This window comes from Pelophylax lessonae, assembly GCF_965119305.1.
Source record: "Pelophylax lessonae genome assembly, chromosome: 2".
In the NCBI taxonomy this organism is placed as follows: domain Eukaryota; kingdom Metazoa; phylum Chordata; class Amphibia; order Anura; family Ranidae; genus Pelophylax; species Pelophylax lessonae.
In genome coordinates, this window is record NC_138769.1 from 606,525,424 (window position 1) to 606,544,536 (window position 19,113).

The following is a 19,113-nucleotide window of genomic DNA, read 5'->3' on the forward strand; positions in this document are numbered from 1 at the left end:
AGCTTCTTTTAACACATGGGATGGGAATGTAAATGAACAGGTGGTAAGCTTTGAGACTGAGCTCATCAGCAAAAAATCAGGTAAATTTGAAAGGGATAGGCAGGACTATCAGGAGGGACGGGAATTTAACTGGAAGAAGGGCCCAGGCCCGCGTTCACCATCCAGGAACAATAGGGGGTCCAGGTGGGTTGAACATAATAACTCCCCAAGAACTGGATACACCAGTCAAGGGGAGGCTAGGTCGGGAAAAGCTAAAAAGCCCTTCTCGAATCGAAACAATAAAAATAAAAGAAACCCAAGGAACAATAGCTATAGTAACAACACTAGGAAAGATAGATCACATTTTGGAACAAATGCAGGTACCAAACCCAATATAATAAAAAATACATGCATGGACCCCATAAGGAGGAGTTTAAACGGTAGGGTCGAGCCTGCCGGTAACCCCACCTCCAGTGAAACGGTGGAAGATAGAACCCTGGATTCCGCCCCCACACTAACCAGCACTATAGATATGGTTGGGAGCGCTGCCCAAAGCGAAGGAACACAGCCCCAACCCCTCATTTTTTTAGGGCAGGGGGCTGTGGGGGGATTCACCCCCACGGCCTCGAAACATCTCAACTCCCTCCCCCAGAGGTACCCCACAAGGAAAAGAGGAGAAAGAGAGGAAAAAGAGGAGGAAAAAAGACCAAAAAGAGGGCGGAGATAGGTGGGACATACTCCACCATCAAAATTTACAATCTCTCTGGAACGGTGTTTACGGAAACTGAGTTAAATCTACTTAGAAAAGGGCTCAACTTTGCCCCTCCCAGCTATCCAAATCTCTTTGAGGTATTCATCGATCTGAATAAATACATTAGAGGGCTTACAGTCAAAAGGTTCTATGCCCTCAAAAAGAATCCTGATTCAGGACCTGCTATTCCGGATGAACCGACCCACAATAATGGTAGGGAAGAAGACGCACTAACCATCCTCGAGAGTCTTTACGAGGAGGGGTGTTGTGACGATCTTTTAGTAGATCAAGAACTAATTGGAATGGACAAGGCCCTGATACACACCTCCTTTAAACCCAAGTCATGCTTTTTCCCTCATTGGGCAAAGGGCAATTATATACCCACTTTTTTTGAGGTAGTGTTGGAGGAAATCAAACAGGTCTGTCAGAACAAGAATAGGATGCCCAAAAAGTACAAACATCAAGTGAAGGGACTAGAAATGGGTGAAAATATGACGGACACAATCAAGAGACTAAAGAATAATGAGGAGATTATCATTAGGCAGGCCGACAAGGGAGGGGGCTTGGTCATACAGGATCGATCCACATACCTGGCAGAGGCCTACAGACTTCTGAACGATCAAGGGACGTATGAGAAGCTGAAAAAGGACCCTCTAGTGGAGTATACAACATCATTAAAATCATTGTTGGATAAAGCATTGGGGAATAAAGTAATTACAAAGAATGAATATCACTTTCTATTAAAGCAACATCCAAAAACCCCACACTTTTATCACATCCCCAAGGTCCATAAGGACCTTGAGAACCCCCCTGGCAGGCCGATAATAGCTGGTATTGACAGCCTAACTAGCAACTTAGGCTGTTACATAGATCATTTCCTGCAAGACTTGGTGGTGACTCTCCCATCTTATGTGAGAGACTCAAGTCATATGCTGGATATTTTGACTCCGTTTAAATGGTCTCCTCAATATAAATGGCTGTCCTTGGATGTGTCCTCATTGTACACGTCCATTGAACACATCCATGGACTAAAGGCAGTCGAACACTATCTGAGCCTCAGTAATTTGCATCCCCTCCAAACCACGTTTCTGGTTGACTGTATCAATTATATTTTGAACCACAACTATTTCTCCTATGTGGGGGAATACTACAGGCAGATTAGAGGAACAGCTATGGGGGCAAGGTTTGCTCCCAGCTACGCCAACCTTTTTATGGGGTACTGGGAGGACCTATTCATTTGGAAGAATAACCCCTTCAAGGCTAATCTTGCCTTGTATGCCAGGTATATCGACGATATACTAATCATTTGGGATGGCACACAGGAGGATCTGGCAGGCTTTATACTACATTGTGCAAACAACCCTTTCGGGATCTCTTTTACTCAGGTAACGGATGAAACCAGTCTGGTCTTTTTAGATCTAGAATTATGTGCTGATTCTGATGGAAGCATTGTCTCTAAAACCCATTTCAAGCCAAGTGGGGGCAATGCCTACCTCCATGCAACCAGTAATCACCATCCTAGATGGATAAGAAATATCCCTTTTGGGCAATTCTGTCGGTTGCACAGGACCTGCACAAAAAGGTCTGACTATGAAGAACAAGGTGCTATCCTTAAAGAAAGATTTAAGGAAAAGGGTTACAAAATTGAACATATTGAGGAAGCATATACTAAATACTTGTTGATGTATGAAAACGACATTCTTGTCGAACACTCCTCCTCAACGTATAACCCCCAATACACTAACATCTTCAAGAGATAGCCTCCTAAGGCTGGGAGTGCAGGGTCAGTCAGGTTCAGCACTGTGTATAGTAACAAAGCCTTTGATATCCAACGCGTGATCCAGCGCAATTGGAAAATTCTTAAACAGGATCCGGTTTTGGGAAGTGTACTGCCACCGAGACCGGAAATAGTGTTTAGGAAGCCAAAAGATCTAAGAAGCCAAATTGCCCCCAGTAGGGTCCGTAAACCCAAAGTTTCTCAAGGGGTATCAACATCCATCCCCTGGTTTTCAGCCTTTGACCAGAAGGGTAACTTCAGGTGTGGGGTCAAGAATTGTGGAGCCTGCTCCTTCATGTGGCATCGGAAAAAGGAAATAGTTGGCACAGATGGGCGAAGCCACGGGATCAAACAGTTCATTAATTGTGGCACTAGCTATCTTATATATGCCCTATTGTGCCCATGTGGTTTATTTTATATCGGACGCACTATACGACCCCTGAGAGTAAGATTCGGGGAGCACAAGTGCAGTATACTCAACAAAAAGACTAAGGAGGGACCGAGAGACCGGAACAACTACTCGGTACCTCGCCATTTCTGCCAGTTCCATGATGGAGACCCTACAGGGTTAAGGGTGTTCGGGATTGAAGTCATCGGCAAAGATCAGGATGACGGGGTGAGATTCCAGAAACTCTGTAAAAGAGAGTCCTACTGGATATTCACTCTGGGGTCCCTAGCACCAGGGGGCATAAATGAGGATATAGAGATCCATGGGATTCTATAGGATTAATGGGGCATACCAAATCGATAGCCCCACCTGTCCTCATGCACTCCTCACTTTACAGGCCTGATACAGGTGTTATATGGCTCGCCTGTGCCATGATCACCCTTTATTCGGTCTATCTCATCTCTGCTTTTTGTGATATATATATACATATTTTTGATATATATATATTTTTGATAATTTTGATAATTTTGTTAACCTTTTAACAATAATTTTTAGACAAATTCTTTTAATTGTTTCATTTATCTGTCTGGTTTCTATTCCCGGAGCTGCGTTCAAAGATGCGGCTCCTAAGTTCTAGAACCACATCTAAAATTATGGTCCCATTCAGTTTGCAATGAGTCATACAGTCTTGGGTTAGTCATAAACCTGCGACTGTTAGTGAACAAAGAGATTAGTTCACCTAGTTGAGAGGATATGTTTTCCTTAAACAGTCAATCCTTGGGTCATTTTCCAAAAAGGTCCACTCGTTCACCTATACATTCTCCTTGGTTATTAAATTCACATTGATTCTAACAGTTCTCTCTATACTGTGACTGTATTAAGTATCTATTTAGATAGTGTGGTATATTCATATACATGTGAGATACTTGTTTTGTATCTACAAGCTTTAGACCCTTGATTGAATCAGACGGGGGTCCCATCAAACCCATATGCATTTTATATAGAGGAGTTGCTGCGTGCATGTGTGGCTGCGTATGTACATGAGCCTGCATGCCCCTTGTGGGTTTTGTACGTGGTTGTGCATGTGTGCCCACACGGGTATACAATAGGACTACATCATTATTAGTAATTGTATGTAGCAAAAATATACACATGGATAAATGCAATCTTCTTGATTCCATCAAAGATATATAGTGGCCTAAATATAGTTTTTAATCAAGTATATAGAAGGGTGGAGGCTTTCTAAACAGAGATATTGGCACAATGGAGTTCCGAATTCAGGAATCTACAGAAGCGCCTAGAGGGTAAACAAAGTGGGATATGATGTCATGTATTAGGGGCGCTGATGGCGTCTGTTGGGCCAATGCAGAGATAGAGGGAGTGGCCCGAGAGACAGACCGCCCCGCTGCACACAGTACCTCGACTCCCGAGATACAGGAAATGACGTCGGCGGAAGTGACGACAGGTGGAACGCATGACGCAACAACCCGGAAGTCGGGTAGCGGCGTGCGTTCCACGGAGCCGATGATCGGTACAGCATGACCGATCGGCTCCAAGTTACATTATTATCTATGCCCCACTCGTCCCATGAAGTTGGGGAGTGGCCGATCGGCCTCCTACCCCCCCCTCTCTGATCTCTCCTATTCAGTGGGGATCCCCCCAGCCTTCCATCCCTCCCCCTATTTCCATCCCTTCCCCCAGTATGATGGAATCGCCTGGGAGAACAGAGAGCAGAACATCATCATATATAAACAAAAATCTAGCCTGGACTAGACACAATAGACAGCGAAGGTAATGGGAAATATTGTGGGGGAACTATCGATTATTGATAGATTATATTAGCTAACCTTTGCTGTCATTCTATGGAATGTTTACAATGATTTTAAGTGCACCCAGCAAGCATTTTTATCCGTTTTTATCCATTTTTAGTATTTGTTTATGGTAGTATTTGTTTATGGTGGTTTTTTATCCAGATTATTTTATTGTTGCACCGTTTTCCTTGTTGCACTGTTTCTATGCATATACATTTTAATTTCACGTATATATTCCAGCATTTGTATTGCACTTGCATGATCAATGTATGCCACTGTATATTACTAATGATGCCACAGAAGTGGGTGGGGTGGTGCTCCAGTCACTCCCCCCGGGGGAGGGACACTCCCACTTGGGGGTAGTGGCTGGGTCACTACCTCACTACTTAAATCAAAGAGACAGTCATGACACAGTGGCTCTGAGGAAGAGGCTATGCCTCGAAACGCGTCAGTCATCTCATCGGTCATGGACGATTATATGGACTAAACACGGACAATTGAGCAAATCAGCTTGACACGCCTTATGTTTATCTACGTCTGTGAGTAGCCATTTTTTAATGTTACATAAATAAAGCCTTTTATTGAGGATAATGCGCTAGGTCGGTGCGCCCTTTTTTTGTTCTTTTTGCTTGTAGTACCGGTGGACGACCCCAGTCCGTTAAGGGCAGCAAGACAGTAGCCATCTAAGAAGCCATTTGTCAGTCCCGTGAAGAGTGTGGTTGAGGGGCTTGGATACCAAGCGCAGGAGAAGGGTGGTTTCACCTTATTGTTTTTTGGAGTTTTTAACGCTGTAACGCTGGTCCTCAGGTTGTGGGTTCTTGTTGCAGCTTAAAAACGCCTAGGCCACTTACAGCTCAAAAACGTCTGAGTGTGCATGAGGCCATAGAATAACATGGAGGGGCGTTTTTAGGCTGCAAAAAGAAAACGTCTGACGCTGCTTACAGCGGCGTTAAAAACGTCCCGTGTGCATGGGGGCCTAAGTGTGGAATCATCTGAAGCCAGATCACCAGTTTCCCTTGTCTCTGAATGGGCCACAGTTGAGCAATGCAAACTTGTCATTGTGCACCTGAAAGATCTTCCAGAGCTCTGCACTTTTGGAGAGGCAGCAGTGAGTGTTGGGGGGTGCTTGCCACTGGGATGTGTTGGGTGGGTGCTCCAGGCAGTCCTGGCGCAACAAATATTAGGGCAACAGGTGTGTGCTGACTGGCACTGGAAACTACTTGGTCTTGTTGCAAGTTTTATATCTTGTGGTGGAGGCCCAACAGTGGATTTACTCTAAAAGCTATTAAAACATCATTATTTAAGGTACGTTAACATATTCTCATATATCTTTTGATAGATGACCTGAGATGGCTGTACAATCAACATACAACTGCTTTGAGAATAAATTTGGTGCTCCTGTAAATTAAAGTGGTTGTAAAGGCTGAAGGTTTTTTTTACCTTCATGCATTCTATGTATGAAGGTAAAAAAAAACCTACAGTGTGCAGCTCCCCCTTTAGCTCCCCCCAATACTTGCCTAATCCCAACCTTGATCCAGCGATGTGCACAAGACCCAAGGCTCTCCCCGGTCTCTCCTTCCTGATTGGCTAAGATGCAGCAGCAGGAGCCGTTGGCTTCCTGCTATTGTCAATCACAGCCAGTGAGGCGGGGGGACTAAACCGTGCTCTCTGTGTCTCATGGACGCAGAGAGTTGGCTCGGGAGCGAGCACGCACAAGTGCCCCCCCACAGCAAGCGGCTTGCTATGGGGGCACTCGGCAAAGAGGAGGGGCCCAGAGTGCCGGCAGGGGTCCTGAGAAAAGGAGGATCGGGATTGCTCTGTGCGAAACCACCGCACACAGCAGGTAAGTATAACATATTTATTATATTTATAAAATAAAAAAAAATCCTTTACAATCACTCTAATGAGCATTCAAGTGTTCATTGTCATAACGGTGGAAAACTCTTGTGATTGATTAGTGATAGTTCCCTTTTCTGCACAGAACAGAGAACTGCCCTCCACCCTTTGCAGCCTACGCTGGCCAAGAAATAGAGTCAAGGAAGGAAGACAAAGAGTATTATGGCAATGATCCAAAATAGTAGATCTCACGCTACCCACTGCTCGCTGCAAAGATCAGCCCCTGTACAGCTATTCTTGCAGAAGGCTGTAGACAATTTGTAGCTGCACTGCATATGATGCTCCTCCTCACCTGTGCAAGCACAGTCCAGCTGGTCCTTACTGAAGCACAGATGTGTGTTGTGAATGGTGCATGTATGGAACTGAAGTCTGAAGAGCACTTCTCTCTCATGGGGCTTGCAACGCTTGTGATAACATTTCACCTGTGGAACACACAAAGAATAATTCTGCTTATCAATTCTAACTACAGAATAAGCTGTAAATACATCAGAAAGCAAGAGTAAAGTTAACTACAGACTACATGATTATTCCCAACCTGACCGCAAAATGATTGCAGTTTTATGGGCTTTTTCAGTAGAACTAGACCCAATACAAATATCTCATATACACATTAACATGTTAATGCAATTTCAAAAGTTCTTTTTGAATCTGTTCCTTTTACTAAAGGAATATCTGGTGATCCTTCCATTAAATTCCTTATTCATCCACTTCTGGTTATGGGTCTCCCAGTAGTGCTCCTGCTTTGTCACCTTGACACGTGTGCCTCTGGCACACAACAAGGGGCTATGTTGACACACACTGGTCTACTGTATAGCTGGTCCACAGCAATGCTGTGATGCTAACATAAATCTAAATCGAGGGTTGTATAAAAGATGCCACACCCTAATAGTTACAATCACAAAACCTACGCACTTGGGTTTTTTAGGGAGTTGTAAAGTCAGAAGGTTTTTTATCCTAATGCATTCTATGCCTTAAGATAAAAACCTTCTGGGTGTAGCAGCCTCCCCAGCACCCCCTAATACTTACCTGAGCTCCATCTCTGTCCAACGATGTCCACGAGTCCCTCGGCCGTCCGGGACTCACTATTCTAATTGGCTCAGACATAGCCGCCTTGACATTGGCTCCCGTGGCTGTCAATCAGTGTCAGTTAGCCAATCAGGAAAGAGAGGGGTGGGGCCAAACAGCAGCTCCGTGTCTGAATGGAGACAGGGAGCTGCAGCTCAGCTCGGGTGCCACCACAGGAAGACTCTTGTAGGGGCTAGTAGCAGCAACAAGGGACCCAAGAAGAGGAGGATGCAGGCTGCACTGTGAAAAACCACTTCACAGAAAAGGTAAGTATAACATGTTTGTTATTTAAAAAACAAAAGAACGAGACTTTATAATCACTTTAAGGCTCCGTTCACATGTAGGCGTTTTGGGGCGTTTTTGGGGCGTTTTTCTGCTTTAGGATCAGCTCTCAAAACGCCCAACAAGACAAATCCTATTCATTTCAATGGCCCCTGTTCACATCTGAGCGTTTTGATGCTGTATACAAAAAGCCCAACGCTCAAAAAAGTACATGAGCTTCTTTTTGGGCAGATTACAGGCGTTTTCCATTGGTCTCTATTCAATCTAAAAACGCCTGCACAAAAATCGCGGTAAAATTGCGGTAAAATCGCGGTAAAAAACGCGCGAAAACGCTACGCTCAGGTGTGAATGTAGCCTAAAGCATCAGACTCAAATAAATAACAACCATATATCAACATATATAAATTTAATTTTTACATAATAAAAACAAGTAATTGTACATAAAACAACAAATACTACCCCTTAAAAAATGATTCTGACAATCATTGATATTGGTGTACCCAAAGCAAATATCCAACCCTCTACAAACTATAGGATTATAAATCAAGGCAACAAACTGTTCTGTCCCAAAAATTGGCCAAATAGAGTCATCATAAAGAAGGAGGAGAAAAAGAAGGGTCACATGAGTTCTACATGTTTCAAAGCCACTTCTTCAGGAGAAATACATATCAGAATCCGTAATTATAGAATATAGAACAGTATATTTATATAGTAACATATTATAAACATAGTTTAACTGTCCTATATATTGTTTTGCAGATTCTGATACGTATAGCTCCTGACAAAGTGGCTTTGGTTGCGAAACAAGTAGAGCTCATCAATGACCCTTCTTTTCTCCTCCCTCTTCTTTGCAAAGACTCTATGGGGTGATTTACTAAAATTAGAGAGTGCAAAATCAGGTGCCAGTCAACTTCTAACTTCAGCTTTTCCAATTAGGCTTTGACAAAAAAAAAACTGCAAGCTGATTGGTTTCTATGCAGAGCTGCACTAGATTTTGCACTCTTCAGTTTTAGTAAATAACCCTCTATTTGTCAACATCATTATATATAGCCCATTTGTGGGGCAGAGCAGTTGGTAATATCAATATCAATGACTATCACAATCATTTTTTAAGGGGTAATAGGTGTTGTACAATTTCTTTTTTATATTATGTAAAAATAAATTACGTATGGTTGAGATTTGTTTGATATCCGGTGCCTTAAAAACCCAAGTGCTTAGGTGTTTTGCGATGTGCCGCTAACACTGGAGTGACTGCATGTAGACAGGGAGTCACTGAAGAGATCCACAGCACTGAGATACAAAAGTATGAAAAAAGGTGAAAAGACTATAATGGAAAAATATAGCAGTTTTTCATGAAAAAGTATGCCGCCCTAAACAGACCAAATGTCTTCCAGCTTAGTTTCGATATACTTTAATCAAGTAAGTGGTATTAGCATTACCACTGGGAATCTTCCTTACTCTTCTTTAACTGACAGTTTTATGAAAACCAGCAGTGAATTTGACTTCCTACATAGCTTAAAGGTAACCGCGAGCTACAACTGGTTGCACAATTCTAAAGTAAAAGTGAAGAAAGCATTTGTGAAATAACAGGTTAAGTGCAGCAAGTCAAGTTTAGTTAAATGTATTACATAGATTGATATCAGCCATGGGAAAGTAGGAGACAGGCTGCAGATTCATCTTTTGTAACTCAAACTCCAACTTCTATTTTTCAAAAACAGGCTTATTACTTAAACAGCATGTAAACTCTAACAATAAACTTCTCTTATTTACTCCTATTTGATCTATTAAATATAACATTGAAAGTGTATATCTGTTGGATAAGTGTAAAAAATACCTAATCACATTGTAAATTCTATTACTACACACTCCTGGAGGAAAGGTGAAATTCCAACCAATATTAATAATAATATAGTAGACAGCTGCAGTATAAAACAAATAAAACAAGCAAATCGCAACAGTTACTCCAGCAGCGCTCTTCCAGCAGCGCTCATAGATTATCACTACACCTCCACCTCCCAGTGATACTATGCAATGTGCAATATAGTAGTCCATAAAGTAAGTATCATCAACTGGATAATAAAGTCCATAACAACTGCTTGGCATCCACCTGAATGGCTGAAATCCCCACTGTGCATAAAGTGAGTCATACTCCCCTCTTGACACCTCACTCACTGAATATTTATGCCTTTTATTTTACCGATCGGCTTAATAAGCTCAATTCTCCAATCACAGTGTTGGTTTTACCTCTGGTTAGAACTCCCCGCTCAGATGAGACTAAAACTCAAACACGGAGGAAAGAATGATCCTCATAGCTTAAAAGAGAATTATATATTTTTTTTTAAGGATCATACTTACCTAGGTGGATGCGGTATCGGTCTGAAGCTGCATCTGTCCCCTTGCACCTCTAACACTGAGAACGGAGCAATCTAACAACGCAAATCTCTCGGTTCTCAGAGCTCCCTGAGCAGAGAGCTGGTGACTGTCAGTCAGCAGCTCTCTTTTCTGCCCCCCGAGCTCACAGGAATGCTGGGCTGTGGAGGGAGTGGCCGGATCAGGCTCTCAGTGGCTCGCTGAGAGGCTGAGCCGGATGTCGATCCAGGCATGTGGGCGGATCCCAACTCCATTGTTTTGCGATCTTGCCCGAGCCTGGATCGGCTCTGTGGCATCAGCAGACAGCGGGCTTCAGCTGAAAATGGGTCACAAGTGCAGAATTAATTGCACTCCTGTGATTGATAGAAGTACAGCCAAACAGGCTTTTGCTGTACTTCTCCTTTCTTCCTCTTTAAACTTTTTTATTGCATAAATATGACCGTTATCACCAAGACAGAAAGGGATTGGAAATCCAAACTTTTAGAGTTATCACCAGAACAAAAGGCAAGAGCAAATCTTCCAACACCTGTTCCAAAAAGTTAATTATGTCTCCAAGACAAGAAGAAGAGGAAAAGCTCTCCAACAAGACAGAGACAAAACGTAAAGTATAACTGAAGGCAAAACATTTTTTTTTTTAGTTTTGGATAGAGTGGAGAGGGATTAGGACACATTTTTTGCTGTCTGTGCCCCCATTAGAGAGTTGAAAATGAAAGTTAAAGAAAATCCCAAAATTTGGGTTGTCCCCAGAAAAGTAATAGAGGGGAAATCTTTCAATGGGGACACTAGTTCTGGCATCCCAGGGAGTGTAGAGGATATCCCTTAATTTGCAGGGATTTCCTCTCACTTCCTGTTGTGACTATGGGACAGGAAATGAAGGGAAATCTCCCCAATGGGAGACCTATAGTGAAAATAATAAATCTGAAAAGGGTCATAATTCTCCCTTACTCTATCCAAAATGAGAAAAAAAGTGTTTGCCTACAGTTGTACTTTAAAGGAAAGGTTTTGTCTGTACGTACACAACAACCGATGTGCTGTGAATAAATATCTCTTTGAGACATTTTTTCTTTATCTAAGGCCAGTCATAGACAAAGCAAATTTCTTTCCTGCAGCTATGGGTTGCAGGAAAGAAAATTGCTTGATTACCCTATCAATGCAGTCAGTGCTGACAGGGGAATCCCTCCTGCGGAGTCATTGTGTTCTCCCACTGAGGGATGGGGGAAGCCATCCCCACCGGGAGAACAACGTGATTATTTCTAATGGCTAGCAACAATTGCAAGTAAAATCCATCAGGCTGGTTATATTCAAGTCGATCGATCAATCAACTTGGGGACTTTAAACCTGCCCATACATGGTTTAAATCTCGATTCGATCCGTCTATGGCCAGCTTAGGAGTCGGCTTAGGGACCAAGGTATAAAGAAAATAATATTGCTGCGCCAAGTGTTTCATTGGAGATAAATAAAAAAATAAATATGTTTGGTGTACAAAATGTTATCACAATAACTCTAAATCAGTCCATCAACTGTGATACTAAAGTGATAAATCAATTTCTGAGCCGTGATTATAAAATCACGACCCCGCTGATGAAGTCTATGACGCAACGCGTACGGGGGAGGAGCCTGCACGTCATCACATTGATTCCCGGAGACCACAGGCAGCGTTTGATGCTATGATAAGTCCGCACTGCTGAAGTGCTTTGAAATGTAAGTGCGATTTCACCATTTATGATTTAATAAATAGCCTTAAAATCAGAGAGCACTAGATCTTGCTTTTATTTTTTCCACACCGATGCCATATAAACCTGGAGGGACTATCAGGAGGCGGTGATGGGAAGGCAAACCAGACTGCAGTGATTATCCCAGAGTGTGTATTGACTCTCAGGAGTCTGTTCCTAAGGTGAGCTGCTAATCTGTCACTAGTCACTAGGAGCACCTGGAGTGAAGCATGCAGCACTTTTGATCACGTTTGTGGATGAAGATTTTTTGATTTTCTTTCAGTCACTATTTTCACTGAGGATTGGGACTATTAATATTATTGATTTTATAATCACGGCTCAGAAATTGATTTATCACTTTAGTATCACAGTTGATGGACTGATTTAGAGTTATTGTGATAATATTTTGTACACCAAACATATTTATTTATTTATTTATCTCCAATGAAAGACTTGGTGCAGCAATATTATTTTCTTTAAGTTTTCACAGGTGTTTTTGTGTTTGGCACTGATTGTTTGCAGCCTTGTGCACAAGAACTTTGATTGATTCTTTTGTTCTGTTTAATGTGGGCTTGCGCTGATTATTTTTGATTTACATAGGGAACAAGGCATCTACTTTTCCAGAACCTGAATCGGAACCAGAATCTATCTATATAATCTATGCATGTGAAAGTTTATATAACATGATGAACAGAGTGTTGTGAATTGTTAAATCCACATTTAACCACACATAAAACAGTCAAGTCTAGCGAAGCTAATATTTGTTCAGTCCTTGGTGCCTTTCCTTAAACTCCAGCAGATTTTAACATCACATCTCTGAAGAGCAGACAGGATATTATATCTCTGCCAGAGAGAAGTGTGCTTATTTCAGTGTTACCTGCAGATGTTACAGCTGTTACTGCACAGTGTGCAAATATTAAACTGGACACCAAAGATCACTTGATTTTCCCAGAAACTTCAGAACCAGGTCTGTGGTTGCTGCAACTTTAATATTTCTGTCTCAGTGGGATGAAAAAAATAACTACAATTACAGGTGCACTTGGCTTGCTCCCCAGACAAACACAGATGCACAGCAATCTAAATACAGGAGGAAATTAAAGTGGTAACCATATAACAGGTTACAGCTTCTGAAAGCATGTCTGTGGATAAAAGCCCAAACATGCTTGGTTACTATGAGCAACACCCCTACACTTCCCTTGTGCAGCAGATTACTGTTCTTCTCTGGTACATACCATGATATCACCTTTAAGCAGCAAGGCCGGCTCCAGACTTATGCACAGCTGTTGTCTCTGACTTTTGCCATCTGCGAGGCTTAAGAAAAAGAAAGAGAAGATGAGCTCCAGGAATAACAATAAAGTAGAGATACTGTATAAGAAATATATATATATATATACGTTGCTGCATGAGGCAGCGATGATAGATATCTGTAGCGCAAGGATGGTGGTAACCTCTACCTACATCCAGTGAGACACAGACAAGGGTAAATGTGCTGGTAAGTAAATGACTGACCAATAATACTTAATAGAGCAGCCAGTAATTGAGCACATTCAGCTATCACTTGTACAATGCACACAAAATAAATAAATATGTAAATGAACATCCATTAAAAGTCCATAAAAAGTCCATATGATATATAGCTGGTAACACAACTTCATGCTTGTCAGCAGGATGATTATATAAATCGTGATATTAGAAAGGATCACCATCAATCTCCACCACCACTGTGTTGGGACACTCACCAACTCTCCATGCCTACCTACTTTCATGGACTAGGCTCCCCAAACATAACATCAGTAGGTAAATCAATAGTAGTCCTCAGATATGGATCTCACTCCTTTATATAGCCTCCACTGGTGGTGTTTCCCTCATATATAGAGAAGAAAGAAGGACCACCAATAGCGTAATAATGTTTAACATATGGATTTATTAAAATAAAATATATTGCACTCACTTGTAAAGCACAAATGGTCCTGTGTTAGCTCCACGCTGAACGCTGGACCCACCGGGACTGTCGCCTCCTGTGTCGCCTCTCTGTGTATGGTTGCAGTGTGGATGCCGTCTAGCCACGCCCCGTGTGCTCAATTACTGGCTGCTCTATTAAGTGTTATTGGTCAGTCATTTACTTAGCATCACATTTACCCTTGTCTGTGTCTCACTGGATGTAGGTAGAGGTTACCACCATCCTTGCGCTACATATATCTATCATCACTGCCTCGTGCAGCAACGTATATACTGTACATTAAAACCTTGGTTTGAGAGTAACTTGGTTTGAGAGCGCTTTGCAAGACAAGCAAATGTTTTAAAATAAATTTTGCCTTGATATACATGCGATGTCTTGATATACAAGTAGCGTCATGTATAAAAAGAGAGGAGCCTCTAAAGTGTAGCAATATGGTTACATTTAATGAAGGTTCAATATTTAGCAACTCACATGGTTGATGATTAAAACAGGCAACTCTAAGTATGCAGGCATCTGGGGTAAAGCTGTCCACATAGACCATCCTCTGCACAGTCATCTTCATCATCCCTTCCCCGCTGCACTCCAGGAGTGATTCAAAGCCTCCCTTTCAGATCACTCTACTGCAGGCTATTCTTCCCGGTCACGATTGCAGACTGACAGTGGTGAGAGCCGGTGGTTCAGAAGATGGTCTATGTGGACAGCTTTACCCCGGAAGCCTGCATACTTAGATGTGCCTATTTTAATCATCAACCATGTGAGTTGCTAAATGTTGAACCTTCATTAAATGTAACCATATTGCTACACTTAGAGGTGCCTCTCATCTCTCTTATATTCTGTAGCTCTGCTAGATTTTGCTTCTAATCCCCTTGGGAAGGCTGCATATTGTGGATCGACATTTTATGGTTACACACCTTATCACATTGCTATAATCTTTGTATATAGACTATAAACTGAAGGACTTGTGGAACGAATCATCTGAGTTTCCATTATTTCTTATGGGGAAATCCGCTTTGATATAAGAGTGCTTTGGATTACAAGCATGTTTCCAGAAATAATTATGCTGGCAATCCAAGGTTTTACTGAAAAAAAAAAAAAAAAAATATATATATATATATATATATATATATATATATATATATATATATATATATTCTTATACAGTTTTATTTTTAAGTAGCAGCATCTTTGTTTTCTGTCATTGGTAGTACCCCTAAGCGCATAGGATCTCTAAGCAGCCTACTGTGAGAGTGGGTTATCTGACCAGTGGTGTTTATATAAATAAAGTAGAGATACTGCTCATCCCGTGTGACTGCTTTATCACTGACTTCTTATCATTTTGTACAATTGATATGTGATCAATAAATGGGGTTTATTAAAAAAAAAAGTGAGGAAGTACACTTAAACAAATAGGCTGAACTTACTAAATTCCAGAGGTGTAAACCAGCTGCATGGACTGGTAGATCTTCAGAAAGGGGCAGAATCCTGTGAAAGAAAGTCAATGCATTAAATAATGCTTAAGTAATAGAGGAGTTACTCGAGGCATACAGGTGGAAAAAATCACAACCAGGCATTCCTGGTATTTTATGTCGCATGAACTGGAATGTGAAAGCTATAACAGAAGAAAGGAATTACGATGACACATGTAAAATAGCACTGGTTTATTGCTGCAGGTGGTAAACATATGGGCATTGGGCACATAATGCTACATAAATTTGCATCAGAATTCCACTAAAGATGAGCGAGGTTCAAATAAGGCTAGGTCTTTGGAACAAGTAGCTAAAATGTCTTTAGCTCTGACCTCCCAAAAGCCCCGAAGAATCCAAGTTCAGACATCCAGAAATTATTGCTTCCTATGCTTATACGTCCAAAATAAAACGTCTCAGACTGGAAAGAGACTATCAATAGATTAAGTCTGCCTGACTGTACCAGGACCAATCAACAGAAGAATATGATTCAAGTATCCTTTATCAATTCCAAGCTTGCTATTCACTAAGAGGTCATGTACAAATGACAGAACACCTTTGGGTACAGGTGTTTTCACATATGCAATAGGCTTACCTTAGAAAAGCTTGATAGTTCCATATGGAAATAGTTTGGGGCAGAGAAAACTTTTCAGTTGCAGTCTATTTTATTTCTAAAACTCTTTCTGTATAGTAAACCACAGATGTGGAGTTACATGTAACTTATGGAGTTCCAGGACAAGGGATCCCCAGATATACAGAAATTGTAAGGAGATAAGTGTTTAGCAGTTGGGAGATGGCCTGGCTTAATGAGGGTAGGTTGTCTCACAAGAGCTACATCCGTATAGTAAATAATATCCAGTAAACGAGTGTGTTATGAGAGTGCATGCAAAGAGAAGAGGAGGCACAGCTTTCAAAATCAGAGGGATCTGTACAGTAAAGCCAGCCATTCTTGGATCGAGTTTCGATCCATGTATGGTCAGACTGGTTGTGCAGTACAACCAGCCTGTCAGATTTTTGGCATGCGATTATTGCCTGCAGCTATAGCTGCTAGCAGTAATCACTGTGTTCTGACCGCTGGGAAGCCTCCCCATGCCCCCCCCCCCCACCAGCAGAACACAATAGCAGGCTATAAAAGCCGCTAGCAATAATCGCATGTAAAATATGGCAAGCTGGTTGTACCCAAGTTGATTGATAAATCAGCTTGGGTACATTCAGCCTGCTCATACATGGTTCGAATCTCGAGATTTGAACCATCTACGGCTGACTTTACTGTGCTGATGGGAGAATCTAGCAATTTCCTTTCCTGCAACCCATGGTTTGAATCATTTTTGGCTTGCCTAACCCAGAAAGTTCTGAAGCCAATAGATCAGAATTACAGCCAAGCACCTAGCAATTACAGAAGGAGAGATCAGTGAGGCCAGCCTACTTATTTCTCTGAGTATGGGTATCCTGTAGGTGGATCCCCATCCACCCCTTCCACACTGACAGTTACCATTTGTTAATTTGGAGAAGTGCCCACGTATAGGTCCTGTTTTTTTTTTTTTTATTATTCCACATATGATAGAAAGCTGCATAAGGTCACCTCATGTTTTTACAAATCTGCATTTGGAATTACACTATAAAGTTAGCAGAGTTCCTCTTTATATGCATGCTCTGCCTACATATAGTATGCCAGAACCTATAGATTTTGGTTTCCTATTGAAAGTTGGATGCTATTAAGTTTCCAAAAGCAGTGGAAGTCAATGCAGTTTTTTAGGAACATCAGTGGGATTAACACACACACTCTATAACTGTGCCTGAGAAACAGATGTCAGAGGGAGACAGGAGTTATAAGAAGCACATGTGCTTGAGACAACTGTATAATGAGTACCATATAAAAGAAATGAATTGTAGAACAATGACACAGAAAGTCAGGACTGCAGGATCATGGAACCTCATTGCTCAAATATTTACAGTAATAGATATGTAGAACAGACATCTCTAGAGATTTGTCACTCAGTAAGTGCCTGGTCGGACTGATCTGTATTATTATGTATTGTTAAGCCTGTTTTTTCCCACATTTCATGAAAATGTAGAAATATTGTTGCTCTGAAAGTGATAGTCTGTTACAGAAAAAAAATAGTTACATGTTATGCATTTGTTTCATGAAAACTACACATTTGAAAAAAAGAGTAAGGGGTTAATTGTCCAATTGTCCTAATCACTCTTCTGGAGGAGATGAGGGAGGACTTAAGCCCCGTACACACGTACCGATCGTCGGCCGAACGATCGGCCGTCTTTTGTCCAGGGCTGTCGGTGTCTGTTGAAAAGTGCAAAAGACTGCACAAGAATTTTGTCTGCCGACTACAGCCGACTGCAGAAGTGATGTCATGTAATGGTTAACTTTCCCTGTGTTTTTCCTTTTCTGAGCATGCCCAGTCTTGCAAATCTGCGGTCTGTCGGCCGAATTCTGTACTGACTGGCGAACAATCGGCCGCTCTGGTGTCGGCATACAAAAATTTTAATGCTTGCATGACAGATTCTTTTCGGCCGAATGTGCGCTGTCGGCTGTCGGAGGCATCATACTAACAAGCCTACAATCGGCAGATCGGTACGTGTGTACGGGCCTTTACACTCCCTATCAATGATCCCTATGAGATGTCCTGGATAGGAAGAGTGGCGGCATTTAAAATGATGACGTTGCCTAGAATACTTTATCTTTTTAAAACTATCCCCATCCCCCAACCTAATCAATTTTTCAGAGATTGCAATATTATGCTAAGAAAATATATAGAAAGTGGGCAGAGCCCGGATCGCCTTCAATATGCTAATTAAACATAAATCCAATGGAGGGGTAAACCTACCGGTGTTGAAATATTACCAACAGTCTGCACTTCTTGACCAAATGAAGGCCTGGTTTTTTTTCCTGCTTCTGACAAATTATGGGTCTCCTTAGAGAAATTGCTCCTTAAAGATAGGGACCTTCCCTCTCTCCTTCAAGCCACAGCCTATGAACCGAACCTCCAAATCACTAATATCCCTAGCATACAAGGTTGGCTCACTCTCTTAACCATACAGCCCCCTGACTCTGATTCGTTCCAAAATCCCTTATCGCTAAGGATGTATGAATACCTTGTACCCTCCTTGGATGCGGCTCATTGGTCAAAACTAGGGATCAGGGACTGGTCTGAGATTCCGGAAAACCAGTGGGACAGATTATTTGCAAAAATGCAAATCCATTATTTTCACTCCGAGTTCCCCGCTAAATCTGTAACACTAAACCAGACGATCTGGAAGTACTTAGGCGCTAAACAACCAGTGAAAGGGGGGATCTCTTGGTTTTATCGGGCACTCCAATACCCAGATCAAACTTTAAAAAGTCCAATATGTCTTCGCTGGGAGAAGGAACTAGGTGAACCTTTGACTTTACACACTTGGCTGTTAGCAGTACGACAAAATTTTAGGGCATCCAGATGCACGGATCATTGGGATAATTACCTAAAGATCTTACATAAGGGCTACCTTACACCGTATAAATTGTGGAAAATTTATCCAGACTACTCTCCCCTCTGCTGGCGCCACTGCGGGAGCATAGGGAATCTTAGCCATATCCTGTGGGAATGTCCTAACTTACGTAGTTTCTGGAATGAAGTATTCACAATGATCTCTCAACTCACAGG

General features: G+C 41.8%; 1 protein-coding gene across 1 annotated transcript in view; it reads right to left on the bottom strand.

The window, feature by feature from the left end:
• TNS2 (tensin 2) overlaps window positions 1–19,113 on the bottom strand; it is a 323,653-nt gene that overhangs the window by 73,333 nt on the left and 231,207 nt on the right. Inside the window, exons 13-15 of the mRNA XM_082248162.1 lie at window positions 15,413–15,473; window positions 13,264–13,342; window positions 6,895–7,024 (exon numbers count right to left, since the gene is read on the bottom strand). Of these exons, the coding sequence (XP_082104288.1) occupies window positions 6,895–7,024; window positions 13,264–13,342; window positions 15,413–15,473 (270 nt within the window). The remainder of the gene's footprint in view (window positions 1–6,894; window positions 7,025–13,263; window positions 13,343–15,412; window positions 15,474–19,113) is intronic.